The sequence below is a fragment of the Eulemur rufifrons genome, chromosome 30 (genome assembly GCF_041146395.1).
Source record: "Eulemur rufifrons isolate Redbay chromosome 30, OSU_ERuf_1, whole genome shotgun sequence".
Lineage (NCBI taxonomy): Eukaryota > Metazoa > Chordata > Mammalia > Primates > Lemuridae > Eulemur > Eulemur rufifrons.
In genome coordinates, this window is record NC_091012.1 from 53,402,117 (window position 1) to 53,424,493 (window position 22,377).

Genomic DNA, 22,377 nt, shown 5'->3' on the forward strand with positions numbered 1-22,377 from the left:
CACCCTGTCCAAAATAAGCCAAAAGATGCTTTATTAAGAAACTGACTTATTAGAAAATACAGAGAAAAGAAACAATCAAATATTTTAAATGTTTCTAGCCAGGCATGGTGGCATGCACCTGTAGTCTCAGCTGCTTGGGAGGCTGAGGCAGGAGGATCACTTGGGCCCAGGAGTTCAAGACCAGCCTGGGCAACATAGTGAGACCCCTGACTCTTAAAAAATGTTTCTCATATTCCAGTAAACTAATAAAATAAAGTAGGAACCGGATCAGCTGTCCCCTTTTCCCCTTTACACAGGAGTGACATCAAAGAGTGATTTATCTAACATCTCTTGCTCACTCTCACCATGACTTGGTGACTGTCATCACGTAGGTAGGGCTACCTCCCATGATGTTTGGCCACTGGTCACATTTCCAAACAAGAATGCTTCTGCATTCAGGGCCACATTGAAAGTATAGATAGGGAAGAGTACTAGAAATTGAGGAGCAAATACCTCAAATGTCCTTGGCAGATTAGCTGGGTCCTAGCCACATGTAGATGGTGTGGCTCCAGGCTAAAGCAGATCTGAATGTCCACTCTGGAGATCACCAGAAAGAGGCAGCCAGACCTAGTCCAGCCAGCCCGAGGTGAGACAGAGCCAGCACTCTCTCAAATGCCACCTCCCAATCTCTACTCTGTAGAGCCTTTCACTGGGGCTAGACGATATAGCACCATTTATCCTCTACTTCCAGGCCACAGCAGAAAATGGTGGCATACATTATCATATTGTTTCTTCAGTGCCAGATGAAAGAAGTGGCAAACCAATCTGTAGCTTATGCTTTATACTATGAGGAACTTAAAACACATGGAAGGATATGTACTTCTGTATACCATAGTAGTAGAGGATCTTTCCTTGCAGTCTTTGATTTTGCTTAACTGCCCATGCCAGAAAGCAATATGGACAAGTACCTGAACTAAAATAGTATAAATATGGATGAAGAGGTGGGACCGATTCCTGAACTATTTAGAAAGTGAAGTCTGTAGGATTTGCCTGATCAGATGTGGGAAAGGAAGGAGGGTGAGGATTCTAGAACAGCAAGCCATTCGTATACCAAATTTGGGTCACCTATTTTTGTACGACCCATGAGCTAAGAATAGCTTTTACATTTTAAAATGGTTGGAAAAAAATCAAAAGGATATTTTGTCACGTAGGAAAATTATGTGAAATTCAAATTTCAGAGCACATAAAGTTTTACTGAAACACAGCCCCACCCATTTGTCACATCTTGTCGATGGTTGCTTTCATCCTACAACCGCAGAGTTGAGTAGTCTCGGCAGAGACTGTGTGACCTGCAAAGCTTCAGATACCTGCAAAGCTTCAGATATTTCTATCTTCGGCCCTTTATGGGAAAAGTTTGCTGGCCACTAGTGTAGATGACTTGTAGGTTTCTGGCCTGGGTAGCTGGAATGGTGGTGGTGTCATCATGGAGATGGAGAACACAGGAGGAGCAGGTTGAAAGGGAAGAGGAGAAGGTCAGGTGGGGGCGTGATGAATGTCAGGTGTCTGTGGGTCACCTAAGGACAAAAGCTCAGCAATCAGCTGGGTGTCAGGCTCTAGAGCCTCGGAGAGAGGACACAGCTGGACACTGAGTGCATGAATATTGGTATTCTTCCTCTTTTCCAGAAGTGAATTTCCAGAGTCTTGTTCCACTATTTTGGGCCAGGGGGAGGTTAGCGCTCCAATTTTATCTCCAATCTCAGTGTTTACTTTAGAAATAAATGCTTAATGTCTTATAGCATCCTAAAGATGTGGCACAATGTGGATGAAGACTAGAGGGCTTTTAAGAATTTATTTGAGAAGTTGGAGTTATCTTCAGTTTAGTCTGCAATCTTCCTAGGATGTAAGGGCTTATTGCTGTTCAAAAGCTGAAACTTTGCCTTTTCCCGTTTTAATTTACAGCTAAATGCTGGGGAAAAGGGCATAAACGGATCTTTCGATTTTGTTACTCTAGGCTGTGCCTAGGCAGAGGGGAGAAAAACAAAACCAAAAAGGCAACATTTTTGTATTCCTGGATTCACATGGATTCCTTCTGAAAACAATTGTTCATGATATAAAAAATAACATTGATTCTCTGGATACCATTTATTTCACTGGTTTGAACTCTTTTGCCCAAATCAAATCATCTTGGGAAGTCTCAGGAACACAGACAGAGGTGGGCATTGCAAGGGCCTGGCAAGAGGCTGGATTCCATCACACAATTGCCTTCTGGTGTTGGTGAACTGAGTTGTTCTTCCTCCTTTTTTACTCCCTCCTATTTTTGTTCTCTGGGATCATTCTTTTTTTCCTTGATTCTTCTCAGCGTGATGGCTAATAGTGTGAACTGTCACACCAGATTCTCTGGGTTCAAATTACAGCTCTGCCACTTATTTTGTTTTTAGAGATGGGGTCTCAAAATGTTGCCCAGGCTGGTCTCGAACTCCTGGCCTCAAGTGATCCTCCTGCCTCAGCCTCCCAAGTAGCTGAGACTACAGGTGTGTGCCACCATGCCTGGCTTCTGCCACTTATTGACTATGGGATCTCAAGTAAGTTATCTATCTTTGCTGTGCTTCAGTCCCCCATTCATAAAATAGGGGATAATATTAGTAGTTACCTGACAAAAGTTATAGTGAGCATTGAATGAGTTCATTTAGAACAGTGCCAGGCACATATTTGGGCACTATATGAATTATTATTAACATCACCATTCCCTTCCACACCATTTTCTTCTTTTGTTATTATTTACTGTCCTGTAGCAATCCCACTTGTATCAATGCCTAAGCATGATTCCTTTTGTATAAATGCTGGGGTGGTTGTGTTTTGCTTAGATATGGTTCTATGTTTGGACTAACCAGAACAAAGTTAAACATCTATGACTCAGGGGTGTTTTCACCTGGACAAGTGTCAGTCACCCTGGTAAAAGGTCTGTTTTCTTAAACCATAAAAGCAAAACCAAAACCAAAAAAACAACCAACAAACTTGAACTGGGAGGGAAAGTGTTTATTGGCATGTGTAGTGAGACTCTGACTCACTCCATCTGTGCCAGGATGTCAAGGAGGGGCCTCCTTCGGGGAGAAGTAGGTTATGGGTGGTAAGATTCAGAGAGAAAAAGCAAAGAACCCAGGTAAAGTGTCTCTGAAGTTGTGACCACCTTTTTTTAGACTAGATATCTCAGATGTTTATTCCCCTTTTGCTCCTTCTTAGAGTTTAAAAAACATGTCTCCTCCTCCTTTGACTATAATTGTTTTAATTTACATTTCTTTGGTAACAAAGATGAACTCTTGTTCATGTTTATTGACCACTGCATTTTCCCTTTGGCAAATTGCTTAGTCATGTACTTTACCCATTTTCTTACTGAGAAATTTCATCTTACTGATTTGTAAGAGCTCTTTTTATATTAAGAATATTTATCTTTTATCATCTGTGCTACAAGTATTTTACCCAGTTACTTTTCTTTTGTCTTTATTTTTCCTTTAAATTTAAATTTTATGTGATCAAATTTATTAATTGCCTTTCCTTTGTGACTTCTGGATTCTGTGTCTTCTTCAGAAAGACTTTCCTCACCTCAAGATTGTACACATAGTAATAATACACGTTCAATTTTTGTTTTAAAAGTGTTTCATTTTTTATATTAAAATCTCTAATCAATTTGAAATTTATTGTGTAAGTATTGAGGTAGTGATCCCTTGAATTTGTGCAAATGCTGTGCCAATTATCCCAACACTATTTATTGAATAATCTCAACACCATTTATTGATTTTTCTTGAAATACAACCTTTATCATATACATTTTTATATACATATGGATTTATTCTTTATCCTATTCTATTACATTCTTCTGCCTATTTCTATATTAGTAAATGCCCATTTTACCATCTACCAGGGCAAACTTCTGTTCTTTCTTCTTTTTCAGTATTTTCTTAGCGTGTTTTTTTTTAATTATTTCAAAGTATTACAGGGGTACAAATGTTTTTGGTTACAAGGATTGCTTTTGTTAGGCTTGAGCCAGGGTTATAAGTATGCCCGTTACCAGATAGTGTTCATTGTACCCATTAGGTAGGTTTTTGCCCATCCCCTCTTCCCTACTCCTCCCGATTGATTTCCATTGAGTTTTACTTCCCTCTATGCACATGTGTGCTCATTGGTTAGTTCCAATTTATAGTGAGTACATGTGGTGTTTGTTTTTCCATTCTTGGATACTTCACTTAGGATAATGGTCTCCAGTTCCATCCATATTGTTGCAAAAGGCATTAAGTCATCCTTCTTCGAGGCTGAGTAGTATTCCATGGTATACATATACCACATTTTGTTAATCCACGCATGAATTGATGGGCATTTGGGTTGATTCTACATCTTTGCAATTGTTAATTGTGCTACAATACACACTTGAGTGATTTCTTAGTGTTTTTTGTTTTTCGGGTTTCTTTTGAGATGGAGTCTCACTATGTTGCCTGGGCTGGAGTGCAGTGGTTATTCACAGGTGTGACTATAGTGCACTGCAGCCTTGAACTTCTGGACTCAAACAATTCTCCCATCTCAGCCTCCTGAGTAGCTGGGACTACAGGCACATGCCACTGTGCCCTGCTTTTCTTAGCTATTTTTAAATCTTTATTCTTTCTGATAAATTTTAGAATCATTTTATCAAGTTTTAAAAATTCTTCTGGGATTTAATTGGGGTGACATTGAATTGACAAATATTGAGAGAAGTCACATCTTTATGTTTTTAACAAAGTATGTCTTTCCACTGATAGAGGACTTGATGTTTATGTCCTTCAGTAGACAGTCCTCCCAACTTACTACTTTCTCTTCAGGGCTAATGACTTAGACGTCTTGGGTTTTGAGGAACTAAACTGCTTCAAAGGTGGTAGCAGCAATAGAATTGGAGTTGTTTGGGATAGTTAGTACCTTGGATGGGTTGCTAGTAGATCATGACACAGACTTTAAGCACCCTCAGGTTCTTGAGTATGACCAACCTGCAGACGAAGTATAGAGGTAGGAATGAAGGTCAGGCACACCACTGCTTGTGGCATGCAAGCATGCAAGGAGGCAGAGAGTTGCAATTGAGAGTACAAACAGCCATTAGTGGGAAAGAGAGATCTCCCTGTGGACTTACTGGTGGCATGATCAGCAAACAGGTCCTTGAGGACAAATCAGCTGGTGGAGTAGCCATCAAAAACTCCAGTAAGGCAGGCAGTCCTTCTGAGACAGTTTCTCAACTTCTGCACTACTGACATCAGGGGCTGGGTAAATTTTTGTTGTGGGGGCTGCCTGTGCATAGTAGGATGTTTAGCGGCGCCCCTGGCCTCTACTCACTAGGTGTCAGTAGCAACACCCTCTCCCCAGTTGTGAAAACCAAAAATGTCTCCAGGCATTGCTAAGTGTCCCCTAGGGGCAAAATCAGCCTCAGCTAAGAACCACTGCTCTAAGACCTAAGGGACCATGGAGCAAACAAATAACCAAAGAAGTGAGCATGTGGGGAGGGGTCAGCCAATAGGATGACAGTGGTGAGGTTGGGGTCTAGGCAGTTCAGAGTCTTAGCCAGTTGGCCTCTCGGCAAGAGGAAGTGCAAGGTACCCCACCCCCAACTCAGCCACATCCTGGTAGAGGGGTGGGGTAGCCGACTTCCTAGGGATGTCCCAACATCAGAGGAGGAGGAAGCAGAGCAGGGGCAGAAACTGATTTGTTCATGGCCATCTTAAGGAGGAAATCCTTGCTGGGGAATATCTGGCAGGGAGGGAGACTGAGGGCAGAGAGGTATCCACCTTTGAGAAAATTTCAGACCTTGGACGGACAGAGGAAAATTAGAGTGAGTTCCACCTCAAGACATTTACCTAGTGAAGACTCCTCAGATCCTGACTAAATGTCAGTTTCCCCGAGTTGCAGCAGCTGCAGAGACTTGCTGAAATGCCCTTAGGTGAGGTGGGCTGGAGTTACAGGTCATGCTTGTGGAAATTGATTCAGCCAGTGGACATTGGGAATCTATTTTGAGGAGAATGCACAGCAGAGGCGAATGGGGGTGCTCTTGGAGAGATGAAAGGACTGAGTGGGGTGGGGGAGGAGGACAGGGCCTAGGAGGGTCCTGGGAGGTAGGGGCCAGGGCTTTACTAGAAAGCAAGGACAGTTAGATCTCAACTCCAAGCCCCATCACCTAGAGTGAGAATGAAACATCTTTAAACAAGATTGGTTGGGCAATGTTTCCCCTAAAGGGCTTCTGTAGTTACAGAAAAATGGGTAGGAGGCGGGAAAAGGGAACCCTGAAAACCTTTCTGATCTACTTCAAGAGAGCAGAACAGGTATCTGTGAGCATTGCTAGGGAAATTCAAATGAGAGGCATAAATTAAACTCAATTGAAGGAGGCTGTGTATTAGAGACTCTCTACCCCGGGAATACAGAGAGAGCAAGTCCCCCTAGTTGAATCTCAAATCAAAAGCCACTTCTGTGTAGTTCTGATGGTGGAAGGAAGTCAGAGGAGATGCCACTAAGCAGAGAGGTCCTACAGTTAGGGGGGACACGGGACCTCCCACCAATCCTCAGACGTGTACGAAAGCTATAAAGTTAAACAACTGGCTTCTGTTCAGGAAGACGGACATGGAGGCAGGGCTGATTATTCAGCCAGGATGCACCAGTATGGCAGCACTGGTTAACAGCCAGCATTTGTGTATATTTGTTTGGTGCCTTTACCACACAGGAAATAATGGCCCTGCCTGGGGTACAGATCTCCAACATATGGTGAGATCTAGGGAGCCCAGAGGTGACCTGTGGAATATCAAATGGCAAAAATGACTTGTGACCCATCTATTATCCCTACCCCACTTCCACCTGGAATGAAGGGATGGGGCCAGAGACAGAGGGTGTGGTGGCTGGAAAAATTCTCCTATGCTTTGGGGGAAAGAATATAGTTATGGTTAACACATATATAGATAAAACAATTATGTGGATGTGCCAGGCATCATTCTCTATGCTTTACATTACTTCATTGAGTCCTCACAATAACATCAGTAGGAAGGTACAATTAATACTTCCATTTTACAGATGAGGAAATGAAGGCATAGAGGGGTTAAGTAACGTGCCCAAGGTCCCACAGCTTGGTAAATGACAGAGCTGGATTCTGACCCAGTCAGCCTGGATTCAAAGTTTGTGCACTTAACAACTATGCTATAGGGAAGGAATGCCAAAACTCTCAAAATGAGAATAAGCATTACAGGGAGGGCAAAGCCTCTGGGTAGGCTATGGGGACTCCTAATTACCCCCCACATGGAATGCCCCCTACCTAACAGTCACACCTCAAATCACAGAGCTATAACGAAACATGCCTGGAGGCCATCAAAGTGGTGGCAGTTCTAATAGAAATGAGAAAAACCACAAGATGGTTAAACCAATAGGGAGAGTTGGAATTTCCCCTCCTAAAGATTCTCTTTCCGGGGCTAAAACTTTAATTTAGAGTTTTGTTTCTATAACAAAGGAGGTGATCGTGGTGGGATTACCTTATTTTAAAAAATAAAACATTTTGTGTAAATATCCAAAATTATTTCCATGAAAATTTCCCTTACATGTGACCTGAATTGTATTCAGCTGTCCTTTTAATTACTTGGGGTTACAGTGGAACACAGTGCAGCAACGTGTCTTTCTGTAAATCTTTCATTGTACTTGTTCTGATAGGAAAAACTCTTGTCAGCTCTACCCTTTTTCCTCTCTGATCTTCTTTCTAGCATGTGTGCTTGTGTGTAGATTTAGTTTAGGATGGGGAGAGAGGACATAGTACTATTATCATGCTATTATAGTGGCCCTGGAGGCAACTCAAATCCTGACTGTGCCACAGAAGAATTCTGAAATAATTCACTGCATGAGTACTAAAGGAGCTGGTCAGCTTTGCACTGAACATACCTCCACATCTCTATTGGCTTTACTTTTGCTTCTCAATCAATATATTAAATGTTCAAATATATCAGTCCTAGGTACTATTATTCACATCCATCAAAGAGACATAAGATGTTTCTCTTCAAGAATACAGAATTTGGAAGACTACGTCCAGTTAGTGACAGAAAAAGACTACCTTTGGATTATCCCTTAAATTATAACATCCCATCTGCATATCTATGCACTGAATACTGCCTTGATCATTCATATACCTGACTCGCAGTGGGTGATCAATAAATGTATGATGAATGAATGGTCTGCAATTCCCAGACTGCGGCCCTTATTTACTCATATGATAGCTTTCTCTGGTTTTCTATGAAAGGCACATGCAGTCAGCATGCAGGATGAGGAGCTTTTAAGACACTTAAGCCTAGGAAAACTGCCGAAGCAGTGATTATTACAAAATGTGATAGTACACAAAAGAACAAGACTTGTGGATCAGAAATTTACTGAGATTGGCTGAAAAAGTTTTCTATCAGCAGGATAAAGCAAATTGCGCATAAGTTTTCTGAACAAAAAGGAAAGACTGAATTACTCAGTGTGAGTCTAAGATCAAAATAGGATGAGGCAGTCTCAGAAAAACAACATAGAAAATGTTACCTGATTATATACGTGCTTTATTATTTTTGCTTTGCATGTCCTGTGTAGCAGGGATTGGTTTTAATGGTCAGAGTTCATATAACAATTAGAGAAGTTAATTTTTTAACTTCCTGTTAAAATCTTTGCCTAAGGTACTTCCTCAATACACACACGCTAGTTCCTACCCATCCTTCAAGGCTCTATTCACGAAGCCTATCTCTTCCACGAAGTCTTTTTTGGTCTACATCTAGAAAGGCTTTGCCTTTTCAAGCACTTGTAATTACCACTGATTTGCTATTATCAGACCTCTTCAGATTATATTTTTAATGTATCTCTTATCTCCCTCAACCACAATCTCTCTGAGGGCTGGGATATATGTCCACACTGCCTTGCACATAAAAAAAGGCCCTAGAGGTATCTGTTTATGTAAACTGGCTTTATTTCCTTGGGACTGCTCAAGCACTTATTCTGTGCCAGGTTCTGGGGAAACAGAAGTGAAACATTCAGACAGACTCTACCCTTATGGAGCTTATCTTTTTAGTAAAAAACCTGGAAAAGATGAGAATGTTTTTTAGTCTTTCCAGAAAGCTGTAAGAAGTTGCAGCATGAAACCATAGGAAATAGTACAGAATAGTTGAAAACACTGGACTGTAAGTCAGGATACCTTGACCTCACCTCTAATTTGATGTGTATCCTGAGTACATTTCTTAATCATTTGCACATCCATTTCCTTGTATGTCATACAGGGATCATATAAAGAATTGATCCCTGCATGACATATAGGGAGAATTGAATCAGAAAAAAAAAGCATCTATGAAAAATCCACAGCTAACACCACACTGAAAGGTGAAAGACTGAAAGTTTTCTGCTAAAGATCAGGAATAAGACAAGGATGTCTACTCTCACTACTGCTATTCAACACTGCACAGGGAGTTCTGGCCAGGTTCCAGGTAAGAAAATGAAACAAAAGACATCAAGATTAGAAAGGAAGAAACAAAACTATTATCTCCAGATGACATGATCTTATAGAAAACCCTAGAGTCCACAAAAAAACCCTACTAACGCTAATAAACAAATTCAGCAAGGTTTCAGGATATAAGATCAATATACAAAAATCAGTTGTATTTCTATAAACTAGCAATGAATAATACAAAAATGAAACTAAGAAAACTCCATTTATAATAGCATCAAAAGAATAAAATACTAAAGAATAAACTTAAAAGAAGTACAAGACTTATCCAAGGAAAACTACAAAACATTGTTGAGAGAAATTGAAGATGACCTAAATAAATGGAAAAGAATCCTGTGTTCATGGACTAGAACACTTAATATTGTTAACATGGCAATACTCTCCAAATTGAATTACAGATTCACAGAAAATCCTCCCAAAGTCCTGGCTGATTTGATTTCTTTTCTTTTTTTTTAAAAAACAGAAATTGGCAAGCTGATCCTACAATTCACATGGAAGTGCAAGGGGTCCAAAATATTCAAAACAATCTTGAAAAAGAACATAGTTGGAGGACTTACATTTCCCAATTTCAAAACTTACTACAAAGTTATAGTAATTAAAATTGTGTTGTACTGGCATAAGGACAAACATATAGATCAATGGAATAGAATGAAGAGTTAGAGTAAACCTATATATTTATGATCAATTCATTTTTGATAAGGGTGCCAAGGAAATTCGGTGGGGGAAGAAATAGTTTTTTCAACAAATGGTGCAGGGAAAACTGGACATCCACATGGAAAAGAATGAATTTGGACCTCCACCTGATACTATATACAAAATTAACTCAAAATGGATCAAAGACCTAAAAGTAAGAGTTAAAATTATAAAACTCTTAGAAGAAAACATAGGTATAAATCTCTGTGAAATTGGATTACGCAAGGTATTCTCAGATACAACACCAAAGCACATATAACAAAGAAAACATAGATAAATTGGACTCCGTCAAAATTTAAAAACTTTAGTACTTCAAAAGACATTGTCATGAAAGTGAAAAGGCAACACACAGAACAGGAGAAATATATTTGAATCATATATCTGAGAAGGGACTTGAATCTAGAATATATAAAGAACCCTTGAAACTTAATAATAAAAAAACAACCAACCTGATTTTAAAATGGGCTAAAGGCTTAAATAGATATTTCTCTGAAGAAGCTATAAAAATGGCTGATAAGCACATGAAAGAATTCTCAACATTAGCCATCAGGGAAATGCAAATGAAAACCAGAATGAGATACCATTTCATGCCCACTAGGATGGCAATAATCAAAGAGGCAGTAATAACCAATGTTGTCAAGAATGCTGAGAAATTAGAATCCTCACACACTGCTGGTGGGATTACAAAGTGGTGCACCTGTTGTGGAAAAAAGTCTGGCGGTTCTTCAAAAGGTTAAACATAGAGTTACCATATGACTCAGCAATTCCACTCTTATGCATATGCCCAGGAGAACTAAAAATATGTCCACACAAAAACTTATACATGAGTGTTCACAGCAACATTATTCATAGTAGCTATTAAAGTGGAAATAACCCAAATGTCCATCAACTAATGGATAAAATATGGCATATCCATACAGTGGAGTATTATTCAGCCACAAAAAAGAATGAAGTACTGATACCTGTGTTACAGCACAAATGAACATTGGAAACATTATGCTATGTGAAAGAAGCCAGACCCAAAAGGGCACATATTATATGATTTTGTTTACATGAAATATCTAGAACAGGCAACTCCGTAGAGACAGAAAGTAGATCAGTGGTTGCCAGAAGCTGGGATGTGACTGGTGGGAATTGAGGAGTGAGTACTAATGCATACAGGGTCTCTTTTTGGGGTGATGAAAATGACTGAAATTATAGTAATACTTGCACAACTCTGTGAATATACTAAAAAGCAGAGGACTGGCTGGGCGCGGTGGCTCAATGCCTGTAATCCTAGCACTCTGGGAGGCCAAGGTGGGTGGATCATTTGAGCTCAGGAGTTCAAGACCAGCCTGAGTGAGAGTGAGATCCCGTCTCTACTAAAAACAGAAAGAAATTAGCTGGACAACTAAAATATATAGAAAAAATTAGCTGGGCATGGTGGCACATACCTATAGTCCCAGCTACTCAGGAGGCTGAGGCAGGAGGATTGCTTGAGCCCAGGAATTTGAGGTTGCTGTGAGCTAGGCAGATGCCATGGCACTCTAGCCCGGGCAACAGAGTGAGAATCTGTTGCAAAAAAAAAAAAAAAAGGCAGTGGACTGTGTAGTTTAAATGGATAAATTGTATGGTATGTGAATTATATCTCAATAAAGAGGAAAAAATAAGGGAAAAAACATGTTGCAAAAAGTTTTAAAATGCCATGTACACAGGCAAAATCTTTGATGAATACAGCCACAACTTCAATTGGGAGTTGGATAAAGATACATACGCTTTTCTTAAAGAGTGACCACTATGTGCTTAGAGACTGGAAAAACCAGATAAACAAAGCACTCTAACTGACCAACTCCCAGGACAGGGGTATAGCCTTGTTACACAAACCCACTCCCCATCCTCAACCAACTTTTATCTTTTCCTTTCCCTTTGTCTTTTGATAGATGAACTAGTACTGTCAGAACAAGACTAAGACTAAAGGTTGTCCAACATTTTGTGGATCAGAAGCCTGAGATATAGATCTAATTATTAATATTTTAAAGAGCTTAGAAATTTCTATTATTCTAACACATCATTCAGGTTCTTCACCTCAGAGAAGGCTAATAATTTATAAGAAAAGGCTTGGGGCCGGGCGTGGTGGCTCATGCCTGTAATCCTAGCACTCTGGGAGGCCGAGGTGGGTAGATCGTTTGAGCTCAGGAGTTTGAGATCAGCCTGAGCAAGAGCGAGACCCCGTCTCTACTAAAAAAAAAAAAAAAAAATAGAAAGAAATTAGCTGGACAACTAAAAATACATAGAAAAAATTAACTGGGCATGGTGGTGCATGCCAGTAGTCCCAGCTACTCGGGAGGCTGAGACAGGAGGATCCCTTGAGCCCAGGAGTTGGAGGTTGCTGTGAGCTAGGCTGACACCATGGCACTCTAGCCCAGGCAACAGAGTGAGATTCTGTATCAAAAAAAAAAGAAAGAAAAGACAAGACTTGGGTTCGTATTATGGTGGCCTATCTAGTTTATTAATTAACTAGTGAGTCATCTCTACTTTTATGATGATATATTGGTCAAGATTCCAAGGCTGTTGCTACCACTGCTGCTTTCTTTTTCATTTTTAAAAAGATGTTTATCTCGGGCAGTGCAAATGCAATATATGTAAATTAAATGTTTGTACCCCTGTAAAATTTTGAAATAAACAAATTAAAAAGATGTTTATAGTATTTTCAGAGGCAGCCAAATCACATAAATATGATAATAACAACAGTCCCATCTATATACATGATGTCATTGGTGACAACTGCTTACTAGGATATTTTGCATGAAATTTCTTATCTCTGGTTTTCCCTTTTGTGATAAATTACCACTACCAATGGTGACTTATTCACATTTCATAATATGTTCAAAAACTATCAAAACAACAGCTTCCAGGGGAATGTGGACTCAAGCTTAATTGCAAAACAATCAGTATTGCAGAAATGTATTCTTTGGTGTGAATTCATTTGTAGAGGCCAAATCATTTCATGAAATCATTAAACTATGTAAATGCCAACACTTAATACATGCAGATTTATCTAGCTTTCTCTAGTCTATCTCACCTTGTTCTCTATAGCTTTCTGCCTTTACTCTGAAAGGTGGAGAAACAAATCTAGTGAAATTGGGCCATGACATAGAGAACTCATTGGCCATAGGACACATAGTTATCTTTGACTTTTACTTTTTTTCTCCTTAGCCATCTAATGAGTCTTGTCTAGTCTTTCCACATAATGTCTCTTGTACTTGTTCTTTCTTCTCCATTCTTGTTCATATTACTCACGTCTAGGGGCTTATGGACTCATAACTAGATTATTGCAATAACTAATTGGTTTCCTTATTTCCATCTCTCTCTAACTCAAATACATCTGGCAGCAATATAAAAGATTAAATTTCTTTTTTTTTTTTTTTTTTTTTGAGACAGAGTCTCACTCTGTTGCCCAGGCTAGAGTGAGTGCCGTGGCGTCAGCCTAGCTCACAGCAACCTCAAACTCCTGAACTCAAGCGATCCTCCTGTCTCAGCCTCCCGAGTAGCTGGGACTACAGGCATGCACCACCATGCCCGGCTAATTTTTTCTATATATATTTTTTTTTAGCTGTCCATATAATTTCTTTCTATTTTTAGTAGAGATGGGGTCTCGCTCTTGCTCAGGCTGGTCTCGAACTCCTGAGCTCAAATGATCCGCCCACCTCGGCCTCCCAGAGTGCTAGGATTACAGGCGTGAGCCACCGCGCCCGGCCAAAAGATTAAATTTCTAAAAATAACATTTAATTATCTCTCTGTTTAAAAACCTTGACTAGCTCCCCATGCTTACTGAGTAAAGTCCAAACACCATTAGCCTGCTATTTAAGGCTTTCCAAAATCTACGTCCAAACTTTCTTTCTAGGTTTATCATCTACCACTCCCTTGAACAAAACTGGTCTCCTCACCATGCCCTGAACTTATGCTAATTCTTTTTGCACCTTTGCTTTCCAGCTTAGAATACCCTTCCCATCTTTGAAAGCCCATTCGAAGCTTACTTTTGTTCACGAAACCCTCCCTGAACATTTACAATTCACAGTGACCTCTCCTTCCGTGAATGTGATGAGAGTTATGGACACTATGATTCATTTGGCAATACTCATATACAACTTTTCATGTCTCACATATCAATTCTCATATTATTTAATTTTGTGTGTATCTTGCCTCTTCAACTAGATTGTAAGCTCCTTGGGAACAGAGGCCATTTATTATACTTTTGAAAGTTACCCACAATGCATATGCTATGCTGGGGGATGTTACAGGGACTAGTTATTGACAGAAGAATGCTGGGGTTTCCCTAAGATGCCTATCACATGGCAGCATTCACTCTAGGTGATAGTTTCTTACACATACATTCCAAACGTGATCACTTTACAGGTGAAACTGATAACTCTACAGGTTACTCCAAGATATAAAGGAATTATAAACTGCCTCTGAAATACTTCCAAAGCCTTTAAGGCCCTTATTAAAATACAAAATTAACTTTTAATAAGTAAGCTCCTGCTCCCCTGAAAGCTTAAAAATGACATGTAATGAAAAATGGTCAAGCCAGGAGCATAATCTCTAAGATTTACTTGATCACGAAGTACTCAAAAAGCCAAGGCTCCATGCAGTCCATTTATATTTCAGTGTCTGTTTTTCATCTGTAAAATGGGCTAAATAAGGAAAATAAGTCTAGAACAGTTTATGTGGAAGGCAGCCAAAATTATATGGATGACTCAAGCTTAAAAGGTTGAAAACACCATGGTTTCTTCCTGAATTATTTAGGTAATCTGAGATTTCTTAATAAATAGAAATGTAATCCTAAACTAGCAGTTGCTAAATCTGTGGTTATGTATACTGACCCAAGTCACGTTGCAACCATCAAGTTCTATCAAAATGCTTGTTAACCTTATAACTGAAGAAAATAATCATTACAAAATTCCCACCTCGGATTGCTGCTAAAGCTCTGAAGTTGCATGGGATGTACTGACTGTAAATTCTCAGAAATGTTTTGCTTAGCTTTATAGATAGGCCCACATGATGAAGATCTGGAAACAAACGCTGCTTGCTACTGAAACCTACACCCCATTTAAATCCCTCGTACCTCTTGTCTCATATGTGGGAGAAAGACCCACTTGATTATCTAGTGCCGTCAAATCAAACCTGCAGAGAATAGTAAGATTGGTATTTCTACGTATATCCTTTCCTTCTGAAAATCTTCCTGTTAATTCTTTTGGTTTCTTCTTTAGCCTAGCCTTGACTACTAATTGGAAAGAATTCAAATAGTCTCCCCAATGTGAAATATTCATGTTTTATGGAAATGTCATCAATTTTCTTCTCCAGGGATTAGGATGATAATGAATCGAGCTTCCTGTCAACAAAAATGCTAAGTTCAAAGTATCATTTCCTTCATTTCTAATTACAAATAAGTTTTACCTTTTATTGTGTTCCATTATACAATTTTACATAGTACCATTATTATTTTAAGCAATAATTAAGCAAGTTGAGTTAACGTTTTTGAGCTCTACTTTTCAGCATATAGATTTACCTAAAAAAGTACAAACCAAGCACAGTGGTGCAATTTTCCAGGCACTTTCAAGTTGCTTAAATATTTACAAATATGTAAGCACCCTGTTTGAAAGCATGAAGATTTTGGTGTCAGGAGGAAACACTCCACGTATATCAAATCTTGTAAGTTTTAACATTTGCACAGCTCCGAATATTCCTGAGAAAGGTCAGTCTCATCGTCATTTACATCTGCATTTCCTCACACTTCAGCATATCTCGGGGAACCATAACCTCTGTCACTCGATGTACCACTAATTGCACAAAATACGTGTAATGTGTTGCTCATCCAGGGAGAATGCATTGTGTCTTCTTGCAGTATCTAAAACAAAAGAAATCCACCTGGTTATCATGAAGCAAAATAACCACTGCCAAAAAAGAATGTGTATATGAAATTACAGGCATATTTCAATTTATCACTGACACTTAGCTATTTGACAGAAAGCAGAAAGAGCAAAAAAAAAAAAAAACATTACCGACTTAAGTCTTCAAAGCTGTATTACGAAGGCAGCATATCAAAAAAGCAGAAAAGATCTAGTTACTCATAAAGAAAAACAAAGATTGTAAAATGCAAATTCCAATAAAAAGCAAGAGGTAATGTAATCTTTAAAATGTCAAACAGATGGTCATAAAAAGAGCTCTAAACAGTGGACTCTGATATCAGTTTATGGATCATCTTCTAAACACAGTGGTTCTCAGAATCACCTTTGGGACTTTTCAACATGCAGATACCCATGCTCCTTCCCAGGAGACTTGGAAACAATACTAAATAAAGATGAGTCCTAAGTGTACATTTTAAAAGATATACTGTAATTATATAAGCTAATTGATATGGAAAATTTTTCTTGGAAATAAAGAGTTGCATAAATATAAAATGTAAATGTCATATTCCCATAAGTATGTAAACATATACATTCATATTAGTATAAATATTTTTTAAATTATCCATTTTGTGTGATTCAAAGCAAAATTAAGATGAATCTTACACTTAGATTAGATGGAGCAAAAGAATAGTGTACACATTATATCCATCCTCTTTACTAAAAGGTTCTACCTTAGGTCTAAAGCTTTCAATACCTCGTTCTCAATTTAGCTTTGAAACTTCATTATTATGCCTGCCAATTGGTCTAAAGTGGCAATACTGAGGTGTATCATTTGTGTTGCTACAAATCACAAGGCTTCAATAAAGTCTACATACAATAGAGAAATTTCTTCTTATAAAAACCTTAACTCATGACACTAATCTGAAAGCATATTAGAAGTTTAAAAGATGAATAATTGATTATCCATGTCTGTCAGAATGTAACAAGCATATAGGGTACTCACTGCGTAGAATTAACAAAACATACCAAGTGGACACTACAATGGCCATCACAATTCTATCTGCTTAAGAAATCTGCAATTAGTAGTTACAAGATAATATAAATCCTTTTTAAAAAGTCAAAAGCTTGAAGAAGGTTTTAAAAGGACTGTATACTTTGGTATACTTTAATAGATTACATTGAAAAGGGCCAAGGAATATCCAGGCCATGTCTTTTTATCAAGTAATCATTTATGGAGCTCAACAGAATATTTCATATTTCAGTACACATTAACACTTTGTCTCACTTTGTGGCTTATTATATGTCTCAAATGTATGACTAAAAGAAGGCTCTCTTTTACATGAAACTAATGGGAAACATTAATTGATTTATAAAAATTCATCATAAATCAACATTTGCCTAAAGTAAGGCATATCTGGATATGACATGTTATGACAAGATAGCTAGCTTGTACAAATGTAAGTGAAAAGAAACTAAGAGTTTTCTTGGTTAGCCATCAGTATATAATATCAAGGGTCTAAAATACTGGTCTCTACAACCAAGAAAAATAGCCATGATTTCTGGGAATAACTGATACAGACAGATGGGAAATGTGACAGCAGATTTGAAAAATAATCCATGCTTCAGGGGGAAAAAACTTTATAGAACAACTACTCTTAATATCTTGATCACAATAATAATAGCAAATTAAAAAATTTGCTTTCAATTTGAATAACTTAGAGTTCAAGACTAGGTCTGCAGCTGTATGCAAATGGGAAATAACTGTAATATAGTATACACTGGCTAAAAACAGCATGTGCAATTTCTTATCTCTTTTGTGAAGGAGGAGTTTTGCTGTTTTATCTCTGTATTATAAAAACCCATAAACCAGATAGTTTCTAAAAACAAATTATGTAGTCTATTCGATAACAGTATACCCCAGAACAGCGATGGTGAAGAGAGGTATATCCGCATTGTACTCATGAGATGAGCTTAAGATACAGACAGTACAGGAAGTGGAATGGCTCCCTACTCTCCTAGTCCTGCTCACCTGGCTGCTTTGGGAAGGAGGGAAAAAAGGGCTTCTGAAAACTGCGCAGTAAAGGGATACCTTGGAGCTGTTTGCACTCATTCCTAAGTTGGCTAACAGAAGTAAAGATGGCAAAAGAAGAGACACAGAACACTGATTCCAGACTCCTCAAGCCATCAGGATTCCCAGCTGCAGAGAATGGGCATACAGGAGACTGGGGTAACTGGTCTCATTAAACAGATGGGAATGATGACAGTCTGGCTGGCCCTGATTCTCCATGCTGGGAAGATGACAATGGTTGGAAAGTAGACTCCTAGTCACTCAGTGCAACCTTGGGCTAATTGTAATGAAATTTAGCACAGTTCTTTCTAAGAAAAAGTACACAAAATAAATTCAGAGATGTAGAGTTTAATTGAAAGTCAACTATTAATAATTTTTGTTGTCCTAGAACTCTTTCTCCTCTGCTTTTCCCCCATCAGTGCACTGCAGTTCTTTGGGTACTAAACACTGGGCCTATTTGTAAGTACACCCTTTGTGGCAATCACTGAAATGCAGATATCAGGACAAATGAGGTTCTCTTTTTCAGGACCAGCTTCAAAAATGTGTTCCTTAAAAGGGTATAGTTACCCTTGTTTCTTTTAAGGATCCTTAATTTCTTAAAAATTGAGCCTTTGCAGTGTTTCTGGGACAAATATTTATCTTATTGGGCATTTTCCTTAGTGAGGAAATGAAGGAGACTTTATAAGCTCACGACTTTTACAAGCACGTTTCAGATGTACATGTACAGAGTGGCTGTAAACACAAATTTCAGGACCCCAATATAGGAATGAAGTTTAGCGAGACAATCCAGGAGTACTCAGGTTTTCTATAAAGGTCACCAGGTATATAAAAGTTATAACTACTTAATTATGATATAATTTGGCTAAAGGGGTGATCTAGTCTTCACTTTTATATTTTGCAGACTGTGTTTTACTAAGTTAGCTATAATTGTCACTCACACTCAGTTCATAGATTAAAATCCTAATAAGTTTTATGACAACAGAGAATTTTGCAGGCTGTATGGGCATGAAAACAATCCTCAAATTTTGGAAATCACTTAGGATATCACCTAAAGGACAGTACCTAATTTCTTAACAGCCAAGATAGGGATACTCAGTTAGGGACTTGGCTACCGAACCAATCATTTTACTTCTCCAGGACTCTTCTTGAGAGACACTTATCCATGTTCACAGTAGATCAATTCACACTTGCTCATCTAGTCACTTCTAATGATATTGTAGCACAAAGAACAAAATAGTTAATGACTGATAATTGCTCTAGTAATGGCTTTAGATAATTGCTTCAAATTTGATTTGCATTATATTATATAAATGATTAAAGATAACATGAACAAATTTTAAAATACAGAGTTAATAACCTTAAGGTAATGCATTTTGAACTAACAGATTTTTCTAAGCAATACTTTAGGGACCTCAGATCATGTTTTCATTTTCAACCACCCTAATACTTGCCTGCTCATGGATAATGTCTGACAATTCTTTCACCATGTCTCTGAAATTTGACTTTAGCCCTTCATGGTACTCAACTTGATCTTCTTTAATTAGCCGCTCATTTAGTTCAAGTGCAATGCTGCATGCCTGTATGAATTTCCTGTGGATACACATCAAAGATAAAGGTTTTGTTATTTATTCTTACGAAGTTTCACTGATAATCAATCATTAACCGTGGCTTACCTAGAAGGAAGATCAGAATCCCATATTTTCTCACTGTGCATTTGTTAATGTTACTTCCTAAGTCTGAAATACCTTCTCCTTTCTCTTCTGCCTTTGCTCTCCAGTTTCTTATCTTCTTTAAGACCTGGCTCAAGACACATACCTTCTAGAAAACCTACTGGCTCAATCATTTACTTGGTATTATATCAGCTAAAGTTTTGCTAATATTAATTTGCACATGTAGATAATGAGTCATTCATTCAAAAAGAATTTATATTGGGCTTATTATGTGCCCAGTCCAGTGCTGGGTGCTATTGGTGTGAAGGATATTCCCTGGATGTTAAGAGTGGGCACAGAGAGCTGATCACCTATCATAAAAGTATTTTTCCATTATTTCATGTGCTTATGTTTAATGTCCACAATTAGAATATAGGTCTTAGGGGAAAAAGTACCTCATTGCCCATTCATTTTATATCCCTGTCATAGCAACTAATAGTGTCTTTTGTGCATTTTGAGCACTAGCAATTACTGGTGAATGAATGACTACTGGATACTCTGCAACCTGGAGCAGGTGATAACACACAGACAGGAAAAGCAAATGAAATAACTTGGGTGCAAATCAGTGGACAGCTTATCATTCTCCTTAGTCTATTTCACTCAACTGTTTCTCTTGTTCTGAATGCAAGCTCCTTTTACATATATTAAACAGATTGTTTTCTAATGTAAGCCCATTTATACATCTTTTAGCTTACAGGGCTGCCCACCGAAGATATTGCATGCCTTAGACTGGCAGAATTCAGGTGGAATTAAGGACACAGGATAGCAGCCAGCCTATGCAGCCCTTCTAGCCCCACCTTTATTCCTACCCTAAATGATCTGAAATGCTATAACACGAGGTCATTTGGGCAAAGGAGGAAATCACATAATGAATGTAGGCTTGTGTTTGTATCACTTAAAATACTCAAAGCAACATAGGAAATTGGCATATTTAATCTCTTTTCACTAAGGGCATTATTAATATCCTGCAGGATGAGACAGATCACACATTTCCTTTCTACTTAAAGTACCATTTGGAGGTCACGTAGATATTAAAAGAGCTCAGAGAATGTCCTTTTCGGGAGGGGTGCTATTCGGTGAATACTTTGGGGTTTTGGTTTTGTTTTTAAGAAGAAAATGGAGCAGAAGAATAGGGATTTAACCTGAAAACTACAAGACACTTACCTAAACATGTCTTTCAACTCATTCACTTTCTTAGGTGGGTACTTGCTGGCTTGACTGTCATTTAAGAAAGCCCTTGCATATGCTAATGGACCAGCATTGACCTAAATTACAAAAGGAGAAAAATGAGTGCCATCAGAATGTAATACTCAAAAGCAGTTTTTGCATCTCTTTTTATTAAAAAGCCCCCCAATACATAAGAAATCCATTTCTGAATAATGTATTTATTATGCTCTCTACAAATTTATTTGAGAAAACCATTAACTAAAACAAATAATCTACAATAATGATATTCCAGTAAGTTAGTTAATGATTTCTGATGCGTAAATATAGGGCTTGACTAGAGTCATAGGCATTTATGTTAAAGTCCTCTGATATAACACAAAATTTGTAAAAATTAAATACAATTTTTCCCTTAAGTTAAGAAAAAATAATGCACAGGTTTTTGCACTCAATAGGAGCACAACACACAATTACAATTAATGCTTGCTCTGTGCCCTTATGAAAGCAAGAGAAAAATCAAGAAACATTTAATACATCTTGGGCAACCAACGTACCTGCACAGAAACACAGCCTTGCAATTTAAGTTGGAGCTGAATCATGTCCACATCAGCAGAGGAGCAAAGCTTTTGCAGCTCTGCAGTTTTATCTTTTATTTCATCAGTAGCAACATCAATTGGTTTTAAATTAATCTGCTGTTCACAGTTTATGGGAATCCTCTTCTTCACGTAGGGAAACGAGTTGGAAGCTATTAAAATGTTAAGATTGATTTACTGTCTTAAAAAATCATTTGTTAAAAACAGCTAAATTAAAGAAAAAAATCTACTGTGCTTAATTCTCCCCATGCTTTCTCTAGAAGATGCCTTAGGGTTCCATATAGTACTTCAGGACTGAGAGAAAAATTCTCTTTATGAGATACCTCTTTATGAGCAATCATGAATGACATGTAGGAAAACGATGCTTTATCACATGGATATGTTTGTGCAAACTTGTAACTGCACAGCAGAACAAAGAATGATTAAAATTTCAGTTACATGCTCCTGCTGGCCAGCTGCTACTTCTGTGTATCAAAAAGGAGCAAGACAAATAAAACAAAGTCCTACTTACTAGTCAAGATTGTACGGCGTTTGCACTGTTCTTCTATACAGCCTTGCTTTTTGCCTGATAAAGTATAAGGAGCCTCAAAGACAAATCTGTTGATATTGTGATTTCTTTCAAATTCGGTCTTTCTTTCTATGAGTTCTTTGTCATCAAAGTAGGGCTTCACATAAGTAACTTGGATATGAGCATATTTTGGATCAAGCTCTTTGACATTCACCTATAAAATACGAAAGGTTTTATTTTTTTAATTCAATGAAAGGGAAAAGGATATTATAG

General features: G+C 38.2%; 1 protein-coding gene across 1 annotated transcript in view; it reads right to left on the bottom strand.

Moving 5' to 3' along the window:
- Positions 1-15,593: 15,593 nt before the first annotated feature.
- DOCK11 (dedicator of cytokinesis 11) overlaps positions 15,594-22,377 on the bottom strand; it is a 172,496-nt gene continuing 165,712 nt past the window's right edge. The window contains exons 49-53 of the mRNA XM_069462875.1: positions 22,108-22,318; positions 21,558-21,748; positions 21,004-21,104; positions 19,582-19,720; positions 15,594-16,061 (exon numbers count right to left, since the gene is read on the bottom strand). Coding sequence (XP_069318976.1) covers positions 15,942-16,061; positions 19,582-19,720; positions 21,004-21,104; positions 21,558-21,748; positions 22,108-22,318 — 762 coding nt within the window. The 3' untranslated portion in view covers positions 15,594-15,941. The remainder of the gene's footprint in view (positions 16,062-19,581; positions 19,721-21,003; positions 21,105-21,557; positions 21,749-22,107; positions 22,319-22,377) is intronic.